Source organism: Saccopteryx bilineata, chromosome 2 (assembly GCF_036850765.1).
Source record: "Saccopteryx bilineata isolate mSacBil1 chromosome 2, mSacBil1_pri_phased_curated, whole genome shotgun sequence".
In the NCBI taxonomy this organism is placed as follows: domain Eukaryota; kingdom Metazoa; phylum Chordata; class Mammalia; order Chiroptera; family Emballonuridae; genus Saccopteryx; species Saccopteryx bilineata.
In genome coordinates this window covers 240,030,979-240,052,675 of record NC_089491.1, presented here as the reverse complement: position 1 = coordinate 240,052,675, position 21,697 = coordinate 240,030,979, and the positions used below count along the sequence as shown (strand labels likewise).

General features: G+C 39.6%; 1 protein-coding gene across 4 annotated transcripts in view; it reads left to right on the top strand.

The window, feature by feature from the left end:
- Positions 1–21,697, top strand: part of ZBTB44 (zinc finger and BTB domain containing 44) — an 85,286-nt gene that overhangs the window by 54,282 nt on the left and 9,307 nt on the right. Inside the window, exons 2-5 of one of the 4 annotated variants that reach the window (XM_066259749.1) lie at positions 2,779–3,852; positions 16,324–16,408; positions 19,166–19,278; positions 20,518–20,818. In XM_066259749.1, coding sequence (XP_066115846.1) covers positions 2,835–3,852; positions 16,324–16,408; positions 19,166–19,278; positions 20,518–20,818 — 1,517 coding nt within the window. In that variant the 5' untranslated portion in view covers positions 2,779–2,834. Of the gene's footprint in view, positions 1–2,778; positions 3,853–16,323; positions 16,409–19,114; positions 19,279–20,517; positions 20,819–21,697 lie in introns of those variants that run through there. The other 3 variants (XM_066259748.1, XM_066259750.1, XM_066259751.1) reach the window with 3 other exon arrangements.

Sequence of the window (21,697 nt, the reverse complement as noted above, 5' to 3'; positions counted from 1 at the left end):
TTTCTTTTTTTTTTTTTTTTTTTTGTATTTTTCTGAAGTTGGAAACCGGAAGGCAGTCAGACAGACTCCCGCATGCGCCTGACCGGGATCCACCCGGCATGCCCACCAGGGGGCGATGCTCTGCCCATCTGGGGCATTGCTCTGTTGCATCCAGAGCCATTCTAGCACCTGAGGCAGAGGCCATAGAGCCATCCTCAGCGCCCAGGCCAACTTTGCTCCAATGGAGCCTTGGCTGCGGGAGGGGAAGAGAGAGAGACAGAGAGGAAGGAGAGGGAGAGGAGTGGAGAAGCAGATGGGTGCTTCTCCTGTGTGCCCTGGCCGGGAATTGAACCCGGGACTCCTGCACGCCAGGCCGATGCTCTACCACTGAGCCAACCGGCCAGGGCTTTTTTTTTTAACTTAACAAAAATCTTTTAAAATTTTCCATTGATTTCAAGGAGTGGGGGAGGGATGGGTGGAAGGGAGGGAGAGAGAGAGAGAGAGAGGGAGGGAGAAACATCAACTCACTGCTCCACTTAGTTGTTATATTTAGTTGTGCACTCACTGGTTACTTCTCATGTGTGCCCTGACAAGGAATTGAAACTATGATCTTAGTGTGTTGGGATGGTACTCTATCCACTGAGCAACCCAGCCAGGGCCTGGAAACTAGTCATAAAGGAATATTGAGAGGTAGAAATTGTTCAGAGCAGAGCAATCTAAATAGCAAGTCTGTTAATCAGATTTTTAGAAGCACTTACAGGGACAAGGGACATTTAGTTTAAAGAGAAACCTTAGCTATCTCCAGTTTTTGAAAGCCTTTTTAAGGGGAAAGAAAAAGGCCCTGGCCAGTGACACAGTGGATAAAGCATCAGCCCAGCGAGTGGACGCCCCAGGTTCAATTCCGATCAGGGCTCACAGGAAAAGCATCCCTCTGCTTCTCTCCCCCTTCTCTTTCTCTTCTCCTCCCGCAGCCAGGGTCTTGATTGGTTCCAGCAAGGCCCCAGGTGCTGAGGATAGCTCTGTTGGAGCACATCAGCCTCAGTCACTAAAAATAGCTCAGTGTGTGAAGTTTTTATGAAGAGAAAGTTTTGCATTTTTATTTTTATATTAAATTTATTGGGGTAACTTGACTACTTTTATAAATTTCAGGTGTACAACATTATAATTCGATATCTGTATACTCTATTGTGCTCTCGTCTCCTTCTGTCACCATATATTTGATCCCCTTTACCCTCTTCACTCCCCCAGCCCTTCTTCCCTTCTGGTAACTACCATTCTGTTGTCTGTGTCTACAGATTTTTTGCGTACTATTAAATATTCCACACATGAATAAAATTCTTTTCCATCTGATTTATTTCACTTAGCATAATACTCAGGATCCATCCCTGTTTTTGCAAATGGCAATATTTCATTTTTTATGGCAGAATAATATTCCACTGTATTCAGGATGAGGCAAAAGTAGCTTTACAGTTGTTTGTATAGAAAATAATACAGCAATTAATAAATAATACAAAAATAAATACATACTTATGAGTGTTTTCAAAACTTTTCAGCTAAATACCCAGAAGTAGGGTTGCTGAGTCATATGGAAGTTCTAGTCTTAAAATCTTGAGGGACTTTCCATAGTGGCTGTACCAATTTACCTTCCCACCCACAGTGTGCAAGGGTTCAGTTTTCTCCACATCCTCTCCAATACTTGTTGTTTCTTGTCTTTTTAATAATAGTCATTCTAACACATGTGACATGGTATCTCCTTGTAGTTTTGATGTGTATTCCCTTAATAATTAGTAATGTTAAGCATCTTTTCATATATCTGTTGGCCATGTGTACATCTTCCTTGAAGAGGTATCTTTCAGGTTCTCTGCCCACTTTTTTTTTTCCTTTTTTTTTTTTTTTTTGTATTTTTCCAAAGCTGGAAACGGGGAGAGACAGACAGACTCCCGCATGCGCCCGACTGGAATCCACCCGGCACACCCACCAGGGGGCGATGCTCTGCCCCTCCAGGGCATCGCTCTGTCGCGACCAGAGCCACTCTAGCGCCTGGGGCAGAGGCCAAGGAGCCATCCCCAGCGCCCGGGCCATCTTTGCTCCAATGGAGCCTTGGCTGCGGGAGGGGAAGAGAGAGACAGAGAGGAAGGAAAGGGAGAGGGGTGGAGAAGCAGATGGGCGCTTCTCCTGTGTGCCCTGGCTGGGAATCGAACCCAGGACCCCTTGCACGCCAGGCCGATGCTCTACCACTGAGCCAACCGGCCAGGGCCTCTCTGCCCACTTTTTAAAATCAGATGTTATTGTTGAGTTATATAACTTTTTTAATATTTTGGATATTAGCCCCTTATCATTTGCAAAAACTTTTTCTCATTTAGTTGGTTGCCTTTTTGTTTTGTTGATGGCCTCTTTTGCTGTACAGAAGTTCTTTAATTTGATGTAATTCATTTGCTTATTTTTGCTTTTGTTTCTCTTGTCTTTGAAATCAAGTTCACAAAAACATCTTGGAGACCAATGTCCATAAGCTTAGAACTTATATTTTCTTCCATATATTTTATTGTGAGGTCCTACATTCAAATTTTTAATCCATTTTGAGTTAACTTTGGTGTCTAGTTTAAGATCATTGTGTAGCTTCATTCTTTTGCATATGGCCATCCAGTGTTATCAACCTGATTTATTGAAGAGACTTTCCTTTCTCCATTTCCTGTTCTTGGCTTCTTTGTTGAAAATTAGTTGCCCATATATGTGGGGGTGAATGTGTTTTAATTTCAATTACTAAACCATCAATTAATGCTTATTTTATGTATTTTTTAGGTCATTTCTGATTCATTTGCATCCTTGAAGAACATCTAAAGAAGAGGAAGGAAAAGATGGGTGTGAAAACATTTACTCATAGCTCTTCTTCCCACAGCCAGGAAATGCTTGGAAAGCTAAATATGCTGCGAAATGATGGACATTTTTGTGATATCACTATACGTGTCCAGGACAAAATCTTCCGGGCACATAAGGTTGTACTAGCAGCTTGCAGTGATTTTTTTCGCACCAAACTTGTAGGCCAAGCAGAGGATGAGAACAAGAATGTGTTGGATTTGCATCATGTTACAGTGACTGGTTTTATACCCCTTCTGGAATATGCTTATACAGCGACTCTGTCAATTAACACAGAAAATATCATTGATGTTCTGGCTGCAGCCAGCTATATGCAAATGTTTAGTGTTGCTAGCACCTGCTCAGAGTTCATGAAATCAAGCATTTTATGGAATACTCCCAACAGCCAACCAGAAAAGGGTCTAGATGCTGGACAAGAAAATAACTCTAACTGCAATTTTACTTCTCGAGATGGAAGCCTTTCACCAGTATCTTCAGAGTGCAGTGTGGTAGAAAGAACCATTCCTGTCTGCCGAGAATCCCGGAGAAAACGCAAAAGCTACATAGTCATGTCTCCTGGAAGTCCTGTAAAATGCAGCACACAAACAAGCTCTCCCCAGGTATTGAATTCTTCAGCTTCCTACTCAGAAAACAGGAATCAAGCTGTTGATTCTTCTTTAGCTTTTCCCTGGACTTTTCCTTTTGGAATTGATCGAAGGATTCAGCCTGATAAGGTTAAGCAGGCAGAAAATACCCGAACTTTAGAATTACCTGGCCCATCTGAGACAGATAGAAGAATGACTGATTTTATGACTTGTGAGAGCACAAAAACTACCTTGCCTCTGGGTACCGAAGAAGATGTCCGGGTCAAAGTAGAAAGGTTAAGTGATGAGGAGGTTCATGAGGAAGTATCCCAGCCTGTCAGTGCATCTCAGAGTTCACTGAGTGATCAGCAGACAGTGCCAGGAAGTGAACAAGTCCAAGAGGACCTTCTGATTAGTCCACAGTCTTCCTCTATAGGTATAATGTTTTCTGTGTTTTTCACAATACTATAATAAAGTCAGTTCAAGCATTTTTAAGTGCTTACTAGGTAAAAGTTTAGTGCTGGGTCCTGTAAGAAATACTAGGAAGAATAAAACATGATAACTGGATATTTTTAGATACTACTAGAACTATCATTTTCTTAACACTTTGAGTAGTGAGTTTTTTTTATGCTTGCTGACCCCCAGGAGTGAGGTTTTTTTTTTTTAATGAAATTAGTTTGAGTTACAGTTTTATTAACTTAAAATCATGTTTGTTTGTTAACCAATTTATGGAAACAAGAATAACATACAGTGTGTCCGTAAAGTCACGGTGCACTTTTGACCAGTCACAGGAAAGCAACAAAAGACGATAGAAATGTGAAATTTGCACCAAATAAAAGGAAAACCCTCCCAGTTTCTGTAGGATGATATGGCAACATGTGCACATGCGCAGATGATGACATAATACCGTGTATATAGCAGAACAGCCTACGGCCATGCCAGTTGAGATGTGGATGGTACAGAGGAAAGTTCAGTGTGTTCTATGGCTCGCTAAATTCGAATCCGTGACCAAAGTGCAACGTGAATGTCGGCGCGTTTATAACAAAGTGCCACCACATAGGAATAACATTACTCGGTGAGATAAGCAGTTGAAGGAAACTGGCAGTTTGGTGGAGAAACCTCGTTCTGGTAGGCCATCAGTCAGTGACAAGTCTGTAGAGCAGGGGTCCCCAAACTACGGCCCGCGAGCCGCATGCGGCCCCCTGAGGCCATTTATCCGGCCCCCACCGCACTTCCGGAAGGGGCACCTCTTTCATTGGTGGTCAGTGAGAGGAGCATAGTTCCCATTGAAATACTGGTCAGTTTGTTGATTTAAATTTACTTGTTTTTTATTTTAAATATTGTATTTGTTCCTGTTTTGTTTTTTTACTTTAAAATAAGATATGTGCAGTGTGCATAGGGATTTGTTCATAGTTTTTTTTATAGTCCGGCCCTCCAACGGTCTGAGGGACAGTGAACTGGCCCCCTGTGTAAAATGTTTGGGGACCCCTGCTGTAGAGGCTATACGGGATTGCTACCTAAGGAGTCCTAAAAAATCTGTGTGTGAGCCCACATCGAACTGCACTGAATAGGTATGAAACTGGGAGAATCTTCCTTTTATTTAGTGCAGATTTCACATTTCTATCGTCTTTTGTTGCTTTCCTGTGACCAGTCAAAAGTGCACCATGACTTTACGGACACACTATATTAATTGAAATTATTTCTTTTACTGCTTCAGCTCAAAGTTTAAAGATGTACATAATACAATCGTACTCTGGATGACGTACATGAACATTCATTCATACTACTCAAAAGGTTAAATAAGTTATGTATTGGGGAATGTCTTTTAAGTGCCTGACTGGTGGTGGCACAATGGATAGAGCATCAGTCTGGGACACTGAGGTTCCAGGTTCAAAATCCTGAGGTCACCATCTTGAATCCCAAGGTTGCTGGCTTGAGCCAGGAGTCACTTGGTCTGCTGGAGCCCTCCAGTCAGGGCACATGTGAAAAAGCAATCAATGAACAACTAAGGTGTCACAACTTCAAATTGATGCTTCCCATCTTTGTCCCTTCTGGTTTCTCTCTTTCTCCCCCCCCCCCCCCCTTGAATGCATGGGGATTGCTAAAAAAAAAAAAATTTTTTTTTAATGTCTTTTAAGTTGGGAAACACGAGTCCCGTGAAGAACACCTTGAAGTTTTACTCTGCGGAGTCAGTTGTTAACAATATCTGATTAGTTCCTTTTTATTAATATTCACTGGCAGGTTTTCTCTAGTGGCACCTTTTTCAGAAGAACAAAACTCCAATTATAAATTATTTAGAAGGTGCTTTGGTGAATACAGCTCATAACCTGTTGGTGGTAAAGCTGGAGGCATCAGATTATTCTCCTGTAGTATTTAATCTTACCAGATGGCAGTAGGATAGAGCCTAAGATTTAAACTAAAACTTCTCATGATGATAAATTTAATAAAAAGGAGGAAAGAAAAAGAAACAAAAATTCCCACTTATAAAATGCAAACTGTTGTGTGTGTGTGTTTAACTGAGTTGAGTGAGAGATAGAAACATCAACTCGTAGTTGCTTCACTTTAGTTGTTCATTGATTGCTTCTCATATGTGCCTTGACCAGGGGCTTAAGACAAGCCAGTGACCTTGGGATCATGAGAATGATCCCACTGTCAAGGCAACGAACCCTTGCTCAAGCTGAGGAGGCTGCAATCAAGCTAGTGACCTCAGGGTTTCAAATTGGGAACCTTATTGTTCCAGGTCGACACTCTGTCCACTGTGCCAACACCAGTTAGGCAAAGGCAGCCTATTTTTAACTCATAAAGTTATCGTAGGGGTCCTAGAGAGGACTTACCGTATTGCCACCAAGGCTTTCAGCAGTACTTGGAAGTTTAAGGATAATTATTAGTGCTTTGATAATTACAGTTTAGAATTCCTTTTATTTTCTTGAAGTTTGTGGATAGGAACAGTGAAGAGTCTGAATAAAAGATAAAGCTTATGAAGTTTTTTAGCATATGAATGTGATGTGTGGCCCTGCTATTGGAGAAATTAGTTGGGATTTCCCTACTCAAGAATACAGAATCTAGTGCTTTTTTTCTACCACTACAACCTAACTCTTTAGCCTAGGGAAGACTCAGTCCGCCATAAAAGAAAAAAAATAAGATAAACTCATAGCTTCACTGGAGGTATTGAAAGATGTACCTCAGTGCTTGTTCCTATCCTTGCTTCCTTGTGTCATTGACAGAAAAGCCATACATTGGAAGCATCTGCAGCATTAATTTCTTAAAATTCCCACTTCAGTGTTGGTATAATATTGATGAATCTCAGATGAGCACTCTTGTTCCTGTCAGAAACTCCCCCCAAAATGGCCTTCTGAAACTCCATATTGTCCTTGTCCAGCTTTGGTGAAGCTGATCATTTGAAAGATAACAGTGCTAATGGTGAGAAAACTTAAAAGAAGCAGCTATCTGGCCTGAAGAGGTGCAGTTGTAGCTTGTGATGACTCATGAGAACTGCAGCAGTCCATAAGAATAATGCTTGTGTAACTTTTTATGTCCAGGACTTGGCTAAAGGCCAGTTGTCATTGATCAGGGACCAGACAATGCCTCCTGCCTGATTCTGGGCAAGTGAAACTTAAATAGCAAAGCAGTTATCAAGACACAAAGACAAAATTGAAGAAGTCCTTATAAGGTTCTTTTTGAAACATCTGCATTAAAATATAACTTACATATCACAAAATTTACCCAAACTGTATCTTACAGTGGTTTTTAGAATATTCAGAGTTGTGCAACTATTCCCACAATCTAAGTCTATGTTTTCATCCCCCTAAAAGAAAGCATGTACTCCCTTAGCAGTGACTCACTCCTATCCCACACCCAGCTCTAGGCAACCTCTGGTGTACTGTCGCTATAAATTTGCCTGTTCTGGGTATTTCATATAAATGCAGTCATGTCATATATGGTCTTTTCTTACTGGTTTCTGTTACTTCCCATAATATTTTCAAAGTTTATCAATGTTAGAACTTTCAAAGTTTTTAAATGTTTTTGCCAGTAAGAAATCTTCTGAAGTCAGTCTCCAGGGCCAGTTCAGGTGGACTTATCATTCCTTTGTCCATATTTTCATTATAGTTCGTTCCTCTTGTAAACAAGTATCAACACACTAGACAGTGACCTCATAGGAGCAAGTGTTAGAAGGGTAGAAATCTTTCACCAGGGAACAATGATAGATCTGATTGGATAGCCAAAATACTCCCAAAAGATTTTTTTTTTTTTTTGTAGGAAAACAAACCCAACATTGAACGGCTTCAGTGAAATATTTGAACTTATCCCAATATGCCAAGATTGTGGGTTCGATCCCTGGTCAGAGCATACACAAGAAGCAACCGTTGGCCTGACCAAGCAGTAGCGCAGTGGACAGGGTGTCACCCTGGGATGCTGAGGACCCAGGTTTGAAACCCTGAAGTCTCCAGCTTGAGCACAGGGTCACCAACTTGGGCATGGGATCATAGATTTGAATCCAGGGTCACTGGCTTAGCGGGAACACCCCCGGCAGGGCATGTATCAGAAGGCAATCAATGAACAACTAAAGTGCTGCAAAAATGAGTTGGTGCTTCTCATCTCCCTTCCAGTCTCTCTCTCTTGTGCACATGCACACTAAAAGAAAGAAAGAAAAATGTATCAATCAATGAATGCATGAATAAGTGGAATAGCAAATCAATGTGTTTTCCTCTCCCCTCCCCCCTCTCTTCCTCTATCTTTCTACCTTAAAAATAAATAAATAAAAATAAATTTTAAAACTTAAAAGAAAATATTCAAGCTCAATTAAGCCTGAGCTACCTCCTAGCCAAGGGCTGGTTGCACCTCAAGAGGGATCTTAGGTGTGTACTCTGTTACCAAGGTTCCCAGCACAAGGCAACAAGAACTTTGGCTGAATCTTCATGGGTCATCTATCTGCCAATGCCCTGTTGCCAGAGCGCACCAAGAGCCCACCTAGAATTAAACAAGTTGAGTTCATTCCTTGTTTGTAATGTGGGAGATCACACACCATGGGGTCTTTAGAGCTTCTCAGGCAGTGGATGTTAGGAGGGACTTGAGGCTTGTCTTAGGTAATTTTAGGGAAGATTTACGGAAGTGGGTTTTTCTCAGGACTGATGATGTCAGAGAGCAGGAATAACTTTATGATATCTTAACAAATGTCTAGGACAGCGGTTCTCAACCTGTGGGTTGCGACCCACAGGTTGAGAACCACTGGTCTAGGAATATAGACCAAAGCTGACCTAAAGCAGCAGTAATTTATATTAGCTAGAAAGGAGGATATTTGGTATTTTTGTGATTACACAATGACCTTGTTTTTATCTGTGCTTAAAATTCTGTGTTTTGTTTCAGACCATGTGACCTGGTCTGATGTAGGTAGGTGTTCTTTGAGATTGTTTTATGTCCAACAGGAAGACAGCAGGCCCCATCTGTGACCACCAGGCCAGTGTCAATGTCAAGCCAGTTCTTAAATATTAGAGGCTGCCTCCTCAGGCGTGAAATATTATATTTAAAACATTTAGAGCACTGGCTGGCACATGATAAATGCTGAGTAGTGATTAGCCACTGTGATTATTTTCCACCACCAGAGAAGAGTTTTAATAAGTGTCCTAAGTACTTAAACAATGGTTAGCAGCAAAAAACAGGAGCCTGTTTGATGAAACAGAAGCTATCATACAGCACTCCTTATTGATGGAAGAGAGTACCGTCTCTTTTAGTAAGATAGCCCTCACCGTATAAAGCGGATTGTTTCTCTAACTCAGCTTTATTGTCTCATAAGGTGAGAGGGATCTGTTCAGAATTCTTAGCCCCAACTGCCGAGAGCAGAATCCCTATGATATACAAAGAAAACTTCATTTTAGTAATTTAAGAAACATCACTACCACCTTAGGAAAATAATATTACATGTATAGCCTACTATTAAATCAGTTCAGTTAAAATCCCAATTCATATGATTATTTCTGTTATCATTGGTAAAAACAGTCTCAGGAAAAAGAGTTTATAAGATTTATTTATTCCCAGTAGTTACATAAGTGATGCAATACAATGTGTTATAATGTACACAGTGTGAATGAAATTCTAAACATGTATTTTGTTAACTCTTAATTTAGCTTGGAGTAGTTTTTATTTTTAGCCTTTGGCTCATTTAATAGCCATGAGCAAGAGGAGAGTGCCCTTCGTTTTACTTTCCATGTTCACTCTTCATCAAATTAGGGACCTAGAGGCCAAGCTTTAGGTGATATTTTAGAAAATGGAAATAGCTTTGTTTTAAGAGAGACCATCTGCAAGATCTGGTAATCCATTTTAGTCCTTTTTCTCCATCTTTTGAAGCAAACCCTTGGCATTACTAGACTCAATCCAAAGGAGAGTGGCTTTTATTTTCACTTTGCCAAGACCCCACCCCCGCCTAGAAGTAGTATATAGCTTGTCTGGTGGTGAAGAGAAAATGCCAGATCAGTCTTCCTGGCCTGCCCTAAATCATACCTCCAGGCCTTTTTTGTAAGTTTTTCCTATAAGATTTAATATTGCCTGTATTCTGAATAACTGCAGAATATTGCTATAAAGTAGTTATTTTGTGTATGTGTCCATGGTGACCAGGTCCAAATATTGGATTTTTTTTTACAGTTTTTATCCTAGGACAGATTGAAATGTTAGTCTTTAGTTCCCTTTTCTTTAAAGAAAAAGTGACAATGGCATGATATTGATAAGTGAACAGCTCCTTTTTAAACAAAATGCAGCATTGTCTTGCCCCCTAACCCACATCTGGATTAAAAACAAATCAGAGCCTGACCAGGCAGTGGCACAGTGGATAGAGCGTCGGACTGGGATGCGGAAGACCCAGGTTCGAGACCCCGAGGTCACCAGCTTGAGCAAGGGGTCACTCAGTCTGCTGAAGGCCCGCGGTCAAGGCACATATGAGAAAGCAATCAATGAACAACTAAGGTGTCGCAACGAGAAACTGATGATTGATGTTTCTCATCTCTCTCCATTCCTGTCTGTCTGTTCCTATCTATCCCTCTCTCTGACTCTCTCTCTCTCTGTCCCTGTTAAAAAAAAAAAAATCAGAAAGATCAAGAATTGGATAAATAGGCATATTTGGGGTTGGGCCAACATATCTTCCACAGTAAGGGAAAGATAAAAAGAAAAATCAGCAGAGAACTGCTAAGTATACATAGCAAGGGTGAGATGGAGGGTGGGGCAGGAAGAGTGAGGGTGCAGTGGGGTGATTCAAACTCACTGTCTCCTTTCAGAACCCTGTTCGGTGTATTAGAACAGAGTATAATGATTAGTGTTCTTGATGATTTTTGTGAGTTGTCAAGAAACAAAATATACATATATTTAGTATTTTTAAAATTTTTTCCAGAAATTTGAGGGATGGGGAGGAGAGAGACAGAGAAAAGCATCAACTCGTTCCACTTAGTGTTCCATTTAGTTGTGTACCCATTGGTTGATTCCTGTATGTGCCCTGACCAGGGATCAAACCCACAACCTTGCTGAGCCGGAATTGATGCTCTATCCACTGAGTCATCCAGCCCGAGCCCTATTTAGTATTCTTTATTTAAAGAGTCAAGGCAAAATATAATCCTGTCACAATTTTTTTGGCAGAAATGATTTAATAACGTAAGTATGGGTGCCATAAAAGGAATTTATTTTATTTTTTTAGCCAGAGAGAGAGGGATAGATAGGGACAGACAGGGAGAGAGATAAGAAGCATCAACTTGTAGTTGAGACGCCTTAGTTGTTCATTCATTGATTTCTCATATGTGCCTTGACCAGGGGGCTCCAGCCAAGCCTGTGACCCTTTGCTCAGGCCAGCAACCTTGGGCTCAAGCCAGCAGCCTTTGGGTCCTGTCTATAATCCCACGCTCAGGCCGGCGATCCTGCACTCAAGTTGTTGAGCCCATGCTCAAGCTGGTGACCTCGGGATTTCAAACCTGTGTCCTCAGCATCCCACGTTGATGCTCTATGCACTGCACCACCACCTGGTCAGGCAAAAAAGTGATTTAGTTTTTTGGAAATTTTTAATTAAGTATAAAATGTGTTTGTTTCCTAATAATATCAACTAATTGAAGTGTTCCAAAGGAGAGAAATGAAGTACTGGATTCTAAATTTTATGGGGAAGTAATTTCATCCTATGTATCTATTAACAGATGGTATTTATTAAATGTTCACATATATGGTGTTGTGCAAACTATTATGATTAGTACGTTTTAGCTTTCATTAGAATGTTGCAAACAAAAGTTTGCTTGCTGTTAATGAACTGCACAGCGTCAGCAGCTCAGGCCTATTCAGCTCTTGCACACAGCTTGTTTGCACATGGTAAAGACATCAGCAAAGTGCAGTGCTTGATGAAGACGGTCTAGTTTTTTAGATCTACCTTCCCAGTAAAAACAACAATGTGATTTTTTTAAAAGGTACCTTAAAAGTATTTGAAAAAATGGTTGGGGATAGCCTACCCCAGATAGATAAGTAACTATCAGAGCACTAAAACAGTTTTTCCCTAAGATGTGTGTGCCAAAACGCACATGAGCTTTGGTTCATCAACTCAGAGTGAAGGAAATAGAAGTCAAAACCCAGGGGATGTCTAGGGATTTAAGTAAGGGCCCTAAAGTTCTATACCAATAGAACTAAACCTGCTCCCCTTCCTCCAGACTCCAGGGGACTGTGGAAACAGTTGTGTTGGCACTGGGCAGACTAGAAGATGAAGCAGATGGGAAACACAGCCCTGAGAAGTTATGGTTGCACCCAGTCCTCTGGCAGATTTACATCTTGATTATTGCTTGCTTGGGGAAGGAAGCAAAGGGATCTCAGGGAATTTGGTTTAGGTAGTGCCCTCCAGGAACCTAGCAGAAGGAAACATAAAGCTTCTATGAAAAGAGACGTAGTCATCCTAACTTCTGCACATCAGTTCCTTACAAACCATTTTCAAGGGCAATAATCACTGTCAAAAACAAGTAGGCTACAAGGAAACATGGCAGACAGAGCCAGTGGGGGGAAAAGCAGGCTGTAGAAATAAATTGGCATAGCCAATTGGCATCGTTTTCACACAGATATAAAAGAAATATGCTTATATGTTTAACAAAGTAAACAAGTTTGGACAAAAATTGCAGAGAATAGTAAACTAAAAAGTAATTTAGCAGATTTGAGAAAAAAACAAATAGGGCTTCTAGGGGGGAAAAATGACCAAAATAAAAAAGTCCACATTTTAGCAGCAGATGGGACTTAACAGAAAGAGAACTGGTAAATCAGAAGATAAATTAGAAGAGACTGTATTAGGGTTTTCCAGAGAAACAGAACCAAGAGGATAGATAGAGATTTATTAGGAGAGATACACTGACATAATTATGGAGGATGAGAAGTCCCACAGCTTGACGTCTGCTGGCTGGAGTCCCAGGAAGCTGGTGGTGTAGTTCTAGTCCAGACCCAGAAGCCTGCAAACCAGGAAGGCTGCTGTCTAAGAGCAGGAGAATGTGGATATCCTAGCTCAAGCAAACAGCAAATTTGCCCTTCTTTTAGCTTTTGTTCTGTTTGGTCAGGGGATGGGATGATCCACACCTGCATCAGTAAGGAGATTTTTACTTGGTCTCTACAGATTCAGATGCTAATCTCTTCCAGAAACACCCTCAAAGACACATCCAGAAATAATGTTTTACCAGCTATTTAGGCATCCCTTAGCCCGGTCAAGTTAACAGAAAATTAACCATCACAGAGACAATAGTACAGTAGAGAAGATAAGGATTATGGACAATGCCAATATATTGTAGATTGGACAGAAGTCCTAAATGGAGAAAAGAGAATGGCTGAGAATTTTCCAGAATTGACAGAAGACCCCAGCAAATCCCAAATAAGAATAATGAAACAAAACTAGACACATTGTAGAGACAATTCAGTGGGGGAAAAAAAGACAATGCCTTGAGAAGAATAGGACTTTTTAATGTCAGAAGCCAGTAGAATGATGTCCTCAATGTGCTGAAGAAAATTACTACCAATCTATTAGTCTACACACAGTGAAAGTATCATTCAAGAATGGAAGTGAAATAAAGACATTTTCAAAATAATGAAAACAATTCAGCAAATCATTACTGAAGAAATTTCTTAAGTGTGGTACATATATACAATAGAATATTATTCAGCCATTAAAAAGAATGAAATCGTGCCATTTGCAGCAACATGGAGGAACCTAGAGGGTATTATGCTAAGTGAATAAGTCAGACAAATGCCATATGATTTTACTTATATGTGGAATCTGAAAAACAAATGAACAAACTCAGAGATACAGAGAACAAATTGATGGTTGCTGGATAGGGGAGAGGGGTTGGAGGATGGGTGGAAAATGGATTAAGTACAAATTGGCAGTTATAAAATAGTCCTGGGGATGTAAAGTATAGCATAGGGAGTGAATCTCAGTAATATTGTAATAACTACATATGGTGCCAGTATTGATGGGATCATTTCATAAATTACGTAAATGTCCAACCACTATACTGTATACCTGAAACTAATATAATATTGAGTGTCAACTGTAATTGAGAAATTAAAAGTTGAAAAAATTCTTAAGGGTAGACTTCAGGCAGAAGTAAACTGAGCACAGATGAAAGGTCTAACATACAAGTAGGAATGAAGAGCAAAGAAAGGTAAGTATGTAGACAAGTATAGATAAACATTGCTGTGTAAAAGTCATAATGTCTTGTGAGGCTTTATCAAAACAAAGTAAAATATCACACTATAACTTATAAATTGCAGAATGGAAGTAAGTGGGAATGGAGTTAAGTGTTCTAAGATCTTATACTGTATTATCCAGGAGGAAGTAAACGAATTTTTTAATTTTAGACTTTGATAAGTATGGGTCTAATTTCTGAAGTTACCAGTAAAAAAGAATGGGAAAATATTATGATTATGTAATTTCCAAACTAATAAAAGGAGAGAAGTGGAATGATTATTACCACTTATACTCAACAAGCTGATTATGCAATATATAAAGAAATGCAAAGGTCCGAGAATAGCTAAGATGTTCAGGAAGATAAAGAATAGGGTAAGAAGATCTGCTGTGTTAACTGATGGTTGGCACCGAGGCAGATACTGACAAGTGGAAGGAACGAGTAGAAAACTTGGATGCATACTGTGTGTTTAATGCACCGCAGAGAAGAAAAGACGGGCTTGTCAGTAAATATGTTCAATCACAGAATCAACTCCAGGTGGATTTTCAAAAAGAAGTAAATGTCAAGGGCAAAATACAAATCTTTTGTAAGATATTTTGAGATAGGGAGGGATTTTTAAAAACAATATCTAAAAGCTATAACTGTAAAGGAAAAGACAAAATTCAATTAAATTAAAATAGAAAACTTTGGTCATCAAAAGAAACCACGAAAGGAAAGCCACGGAAGAAGGAAAAATACTTGTTACATGTATCGCTGACAAAGGTCCTGTATTCGGGATAGAAGAAACTCATGATAAAAAAGCAAACAACTCAATAAAAAGACATTTTCCAAAAAAAAGATGTTCAATATATATATGAAAAGGTGTTTGCCCTTGTTAGTAATAAGGGAAATGAAACTTGAACCGCTGTAAAATATTGCGACACACCCACCAGATTGGCAAACTTTTAAAAATTTGACAATACCAAGTATCTGTAAGGATGTGGAACAATATAACCCTCATACCCTGGGTAGTAATGTAAATTTTGTATAATCTCTTTTGAAAAGAGTTTAGCATTTTCTAATAAAGTCAGAGATAAACATATCTTAGGAGCCAGCAATTCAATTCCTATATATGCATTCAGTTGTCCAAAAATATTCACAGCAGCATCGTTCATAACAGCCTGAAATGGTCCATTCAGAGTGAAATAGGTTATAAATATCAGACAGTTTTTAAATTTTACTTACCTGTACTAACATGGATAAGTCCATAGTATTGAAGGAAAGAAGCAAGACACAAGAATACATGCAGTGTGCCTGACCTGTGGTGGTGCAGTGGATGGGGCATTTACCTGGAAAGCTGAGGCCCCAGGTTCAAGGCCCTGGGCTTGCCTGGTCAGGTACATATGGGAGCTGATGCTTCCTGCTCTCCCCTTGTCTCTCCCTTCTCTCTCTCTCTCTCTCTCTCTCTCTCTCTCTCTCTCTCTCTCTCTCTCTCCTATGAATAAATACTTAAAAAAAAAAGAATACATGCAGTGTGACTCAATTTATATAAGTTTACAACCAGACAACACTAAACTATAGTGTTCATGGTGATAGTGGCAGAGTTTTCCTTAAAGGGCATGATATTGAATATTTTCGGCTTAACAGCCCCATGGTCACTGTTCCACCCTCAGTGACTCCACTTTGCCACTGTAATGTGATAGTACATGGTGGATGGTGGTACATAGCTGTATCCCTGCAGAATGACCCCTAGTTTATAGGCACATGTATTTGAAATAACGGATGCCTCTTGGAAGGAGGGGTTTGTGACCAGGGAAGGGTGGGTGGGACTTCTAGGGTTCCGGGAGTGTCAGTGGAACTTGTGTGGAAGTTGCACATATGTTCACTTTATAGCTACCTTTTTAATTCTACATAAAAGGGATATGTCACAAAAGATTTTAAGATAAAAATTGGTTCCTTGAGTGATTGTTACAATATTTAATTTTACATGAAGTTTTGTTTAGTTTAATTTGAATTGCTCTGCTTGTTTCTAAAATTTTTATCAAAGAAATATTCCAAAAAGAATTTTAGTAATAAGGTTGTTGTTATCTTATATACAAATTCTTTTTAAATTCCATCAGTATTTAAAGTGAAATATTATAGAACACTTAGGATATACGTATACATTAGTCTTTTTCAAGACTTGAAGATACAGCTTGCATTTAATATCTTAGCTTATTTATACCAAAATATTGACAGCTGTCTTCTTTTGTTTTCAGGCTCAGTAGATGAAGGTGTCACTGAAGGCTTACCTACACTTCAAAGTACTTCTAGCACTAATGCTCATGCAGATGATGATGATCGGTTAGTACTAACATAGTATGTCATTTTAAGCATTTTATTTGTGAATTATATAAGAAGTTTATTGGGACCTCATTTTAGTATATTTTTCAGAATAACGAGGTGGTGTCACATCGTATTTGTCAAACCCTTATCCATATACCCATAATTCCTAAGTCATCTTTGGATTGACTCTGTTTGATATATATAAGGGACGTTTCAGACTTAACATGGCCAAAACAGAACTCAAGACTTCTAACTCCCAGCCCTGGCCGGTTGGCTCAGCGGTAGAGCGTCGGCCTAGCATGCAGAGGACCCGGGTTCGATTCCCGGCCAGGGCACACAGGAGAAGCGCCCATTTGCTTCTCCACCCCTCCGCCACGCCTTCCTCTCTGTCTCTGTCTTCCCCTCCCGCAGCCAAGGCTCCATTGGAGCAGAGATGGCCCGGGCGCTGGGGATGGCTCTGTGGCCTCTGCCTCAGGCGCTAGAGTGGCTCTGGTTGCAACATGGCGACGCCCAGGATGGGCAGAGCATCGCCCCCTGGTGGGCAGAGCGTCGCCCCTGGTGGGCGTGCCGGGTGCCCGGTCGGGCGCATGCGGGAGTCTGTCTGACTGTCTCTCCCTGTTTCCAGCTTCAGAAAAATGCAAAAAAAAAAAAAAAAAGACTTCTAACTCCCCTTCAAGACCACTCCTCCGGTCTTTCCCCTCTCAGTAAATAAAATAACATCATCATTCCTCCAATTTCTCAAACAGTATCTCTGGTAATTACACTTGTTCTTTTCCTCACTCTCCATTGCCCCTCCCCATATTTAATCCTTAAGCGCGTCCTCACATCTCTACCTCCAGAACATATCCCGTATCAGTCCACTTTTCCTCCATCTCTGCTACAGCCACCTTAGCCCAAGTCACCACCATCTTTTGCTTGACTACTACAGTAGCCTTCAGCTAGCCCCTGATTGCATTCCCCCTACCCTAATCATTCTAGGTGTAGCAACTAGAATGGTCTTTTTTAAGTCAGGTTATGTATGCTAAGCAGTAGATTCTTAAATGATTTCTACAGAGTCACACTTAAAATCAAAGCTCCTTGTCTTTTAAAGCCCTACATGGTATGATTTCTGCCTAAGTCCCTTCAAGCCATTCTCCTCCTTGCATGTTACATTTTAGCCTTGAAGGTCTCCTTTTAGTTCATAGAATAGTCTGTATTTCTTTCTGCATTGGGACCTTTCGGCCACTTAGGGCTTTTATTCTCCCTGCAATGTTTTCTCCCCTGAGTTTAATGTTGCTGGCTTCTTCCTTGACTTTCAGATCACGGTCTAGACAAGTGTCAATTCTCAAGGAAGCTTTTCCTGACCACCAGTCTAAAATAAAGCAGCATTAACCACTGTTGGGTCACCCTATTTAATTCTATGTTCTGATAATTTTTTTGAGTATTAATCTGTTTCTGACCACTGAATTAACTCCTCACAGAGAGTTGAGGACAGACTTAAAAACTGTATTTGTTGAAAACTTGAAGAATTTAAAGACTTCAAACAAAGTTTATTGTTTTTGAATAGCTAAACCTGGCACAGCAGATTAGGTACAAGAATCACTTGAATGAATTAATGAAGGTGTAAACAAATGAAAATATGCCTAGATTTCTTAATTTCAAACATTAATGAGGTTATGTGTTCTATACTAGATACTGTGGTAAGTGGTAGAGATATTAGAGGTGAGATGTGACCTTTGGTGGTACAGTTTGCACAGCGGATAAAGCTTCGACCTGGAATGCTGAGGTTGCCCTATCAAAACCCCGGGCCTACCTCAAGGCACATACGAGAAGCAACAACTGCGAGTTGATGATTGCTCCTTCCCCACCGCCTTTCTATCTGTCTGTCTCTCTCTCTCTCTCTCAACTCTCTCAAATCAATAAATCTTTTAAAAAAAGAAGAAAAGAAATGTGTAATTTTTGCTCTCAAAGAGATGAACCAATTTTATGGGAGGGAGAGAGGTTGAAGATAGGCAAGTAAACATAATCTTGAGTGATCTACAGAGGGTTCTACCGTTATTTGTAGGAAGCTACCTGCCTAAGACACAGATAAGAAGGCTTCCAGGAGGAGGCAGTGATTTTGCTGCATTTTATAAATAACTAGGCATTATCTATGCAAAGAAGATTGGCGAGGAGAGGAAGTTAAATGTGCAAACCGCAGCACTGAGAGAACTATTAGGAGGAACTGTTTGTTGTAGAGCATGTTTGGGGAGTATGACAAGACATGAAGCTGGAAGAGTACACAGAACCCATATCCTAGGAGTGCCTTACAGAGGGGTTTAGACTTTATTCTAAAGGTAACTGAACCATTGCAGGAGTTGAAGCAGAGCTAATAGAATCAGAGAGATCATTGTGAAGCAGAATGATGGCTTAGAAGGTTGTGAGGTTAAAGAGGGAGTTATTAATTCAGCCTTGTATTGATGAGGGCCTAAATCAAAGCAGTGGTAGAAAGAAGAGGATTTGAAAGATTAAGGATACCTAAGGGACTATTGTTTATGATATGTTCTGTGGCCATACATCCTTGCTTAAGATGCTGGCCTTTGGGGACAATAGCATTCTTCATATCGCTGTCAGTGAAACCTGTCATCTAACAGTTAAATTGTTCAAAAAGTCTTTAAGTGTTTTTCATTTGTTCATTTAAAATGCAGAAATGTTTGTTCAACTTAAAAATCAGAGCCTGGTTGCCTTCTTTGGTCTGTTTTTTAGATTGGAAAATGCTCAGTATCCCTACCAACTCTACATTGCTCCTTCTACCAGTAGTACAGAACGGCCGAGTCCAAACGGTCCAGACCGACCTTTCCAGTGTCCAACTTGTGGGGTGCGATTCACCCGTATTCAGAACCTAAAACAGCACATGCTCATCCACTCAGGTAATGTCATCTTTCCTGTTACGCCATAAATGAGTACTCTACATTTTATTTTGGAATCCTAGTTAAAAATAGAAAACAGGTGGCTTTGAGTTCAAAAATATATAGGTATCTCTGAGAAGTCAAATGAGAACAGATAAACCTAGGTCTATGGCTGAAGTGGTGCACTGTCAGAACACTGTTTCCTTGATATGTTTTCCATAAGTGTTCCGATGAGAACTTGGAGCAGAGTCTGTGTGTGTGTGTGTGTTATGTAAATTAAAGGTACTGGGTATGTGAGGTGTGTGTGTGTGATGAGGTGGAGAAGCACAATACAGATAGTAAGCAAAGGGAGATAAAAAGGTGTAAGTATTCTTTGTACTGCTCTTACAGCTTCTCGAAGTTTGAAATTATTTTCAAATAAGTGATTTTTAAAATTTTAATTCTGCAATCCTCAATTTCTCTGTGTCCTGACTAGTTAGCTTTGTAATCCTTTTTTAGTATGAAAGAGATTTTGGATAAATGATATATAAAGCAGATTTGGAACTTAAGTTCAGTGATCACATAAAGGCAACAAAATTCTTGTAGGTAAAACACCTATACTCGGTGATTACTACCAGTTCCCTATGACTGTTAAATCAACAGATAATATTGTGAAGGCTTTAAAATTTTTTTGCCAAAACTGCAGTAATAAGTTAATGTAATTTATAATGTACATGTTAATTTCTACATACTTTTCTATCACAGTTACATTAAATACCCCAAAACCCAAGTGCCCAAGTGGTAGTTCTGTCTTGATCATTAATTATATTCAGAGAAGTTATAATATTTCTTCTATCTTCTTATTTCTCTCTGAGGTTTGGAATGAAGGGTAGGTACTGATCTTTCTCACATCTTTCCAATATAAACCTTACTACTTTAGTGAAATAAATGTTATGTGGAGACTTGGGTTCTATTTAAATACTGTAGTTGTCTTTTGAAGTCTTCAAAATAGATGATTTAGAAGGGTATTCAGAAATCAATGTATTAGTTTGTTTACCCCCTCCCCCCCGTTGCTTTTCTGTCTTTTTTTAAACAAGCAGTAATGACTGCAGATGTTCTGTGCCTTTTCTGAGATAATGAATTAGCATTTATTTTTTGCTGGTGATTTTGTCTTTTCAAATTCTCTATTGCTGCAAAATTATAGTTCAGAAGTTTGGGAGGTTTATGACCCTTCTGTACATTTTGTTTTTAGATAATACTTTGTTTTGCTTTATTTTATAGGAATTAAACCATTTCAGTGTGACCGCTGTGGGAAAAAGTTCACCAGGGCTTACTCGCTAAAGATGCATCGCCTAAAGCACGAAGGTAAACGCTGTTTCCGGTGCCAGATATGTAGTGCCACTTTCACTTCCTTCGGGGAATATAAACACCACATGAGGGTTTCCCGGCATATTATCCGCAAGCCTCGGATTTACGAGTGCAAAACATGTGGCGCCATGTTCACCAACTCTGGAAATTTAATCGTGCACCTGAGGAGTCTGAACCATGAAGCGTCAGAGCTAGCAAACTACTTCCAGAGCAGGTGAGGTGCACAACAAAAACCGAACCAGGAGAACTGCTTTCTCAACTCTCTTTTCCTGCTTTTAGGGCAGTCTGCTCTGTCTTTATCAGGTTGCCTGGTAATCAGTCACAATCCTTTTAAGTTCCCACTGTCCATCCTCCGATCTCCTGATCTGATAAAATTTTGCTGAATCTTCTAAGTATATACAATTAAATATATTACTACATTTGAAATTAGAACTCTCTTCCTGTAGGAGTAGACTGTTTATCCTCTTAGGTCTTGGGTTTGTTTTTGTTTTTGTTTTCTGTCCCTTTTTTTTTTAATAATACAAGGTTAAGGTAATTCTATAATGGATCTTAAATAGGCGGTATTGGAAAGCTTACCATGTCAGATGATACTCAGTGATATTGGGTCATTTCAGACTCTTCGGATGTTCATAAAATTTTTGACCATTTCTCTTTCTCTCAAAATTCTGTATAAAAGAATATAAGATAAGAGAGATTTCAGTAGCAGTTTTAATGGATGTGATTATTTAGATCAAATCAAGTTTTTCTTTTTTTCTTTCAGCTTCATGCTTTTACTATTACTAATTTATAGTAGAATTACCTTTCTGATTTATAGGGTATGCAAGGGAGTCAGATCCTACTTCTAGCTCTGCCACTAACTGCTATTGTGATGGAATATGTCACTAACAGATGGAGAAGCTTGAAAGTTTAGAAAAAGATAAAGTGTAAGCTTGAAAGATGTTTCCTAAGACTCCTTCTACATATAAAATTTTGTTGTCTGTTTTTAATATACATGTGTAGGAATGCTCAGTTTCTTACAAAATGAACCTTAAATTTTAAATGATTTTTATTATTTAAATCTTATTTCTCAATAAATTTCAAATATTTCTGCATA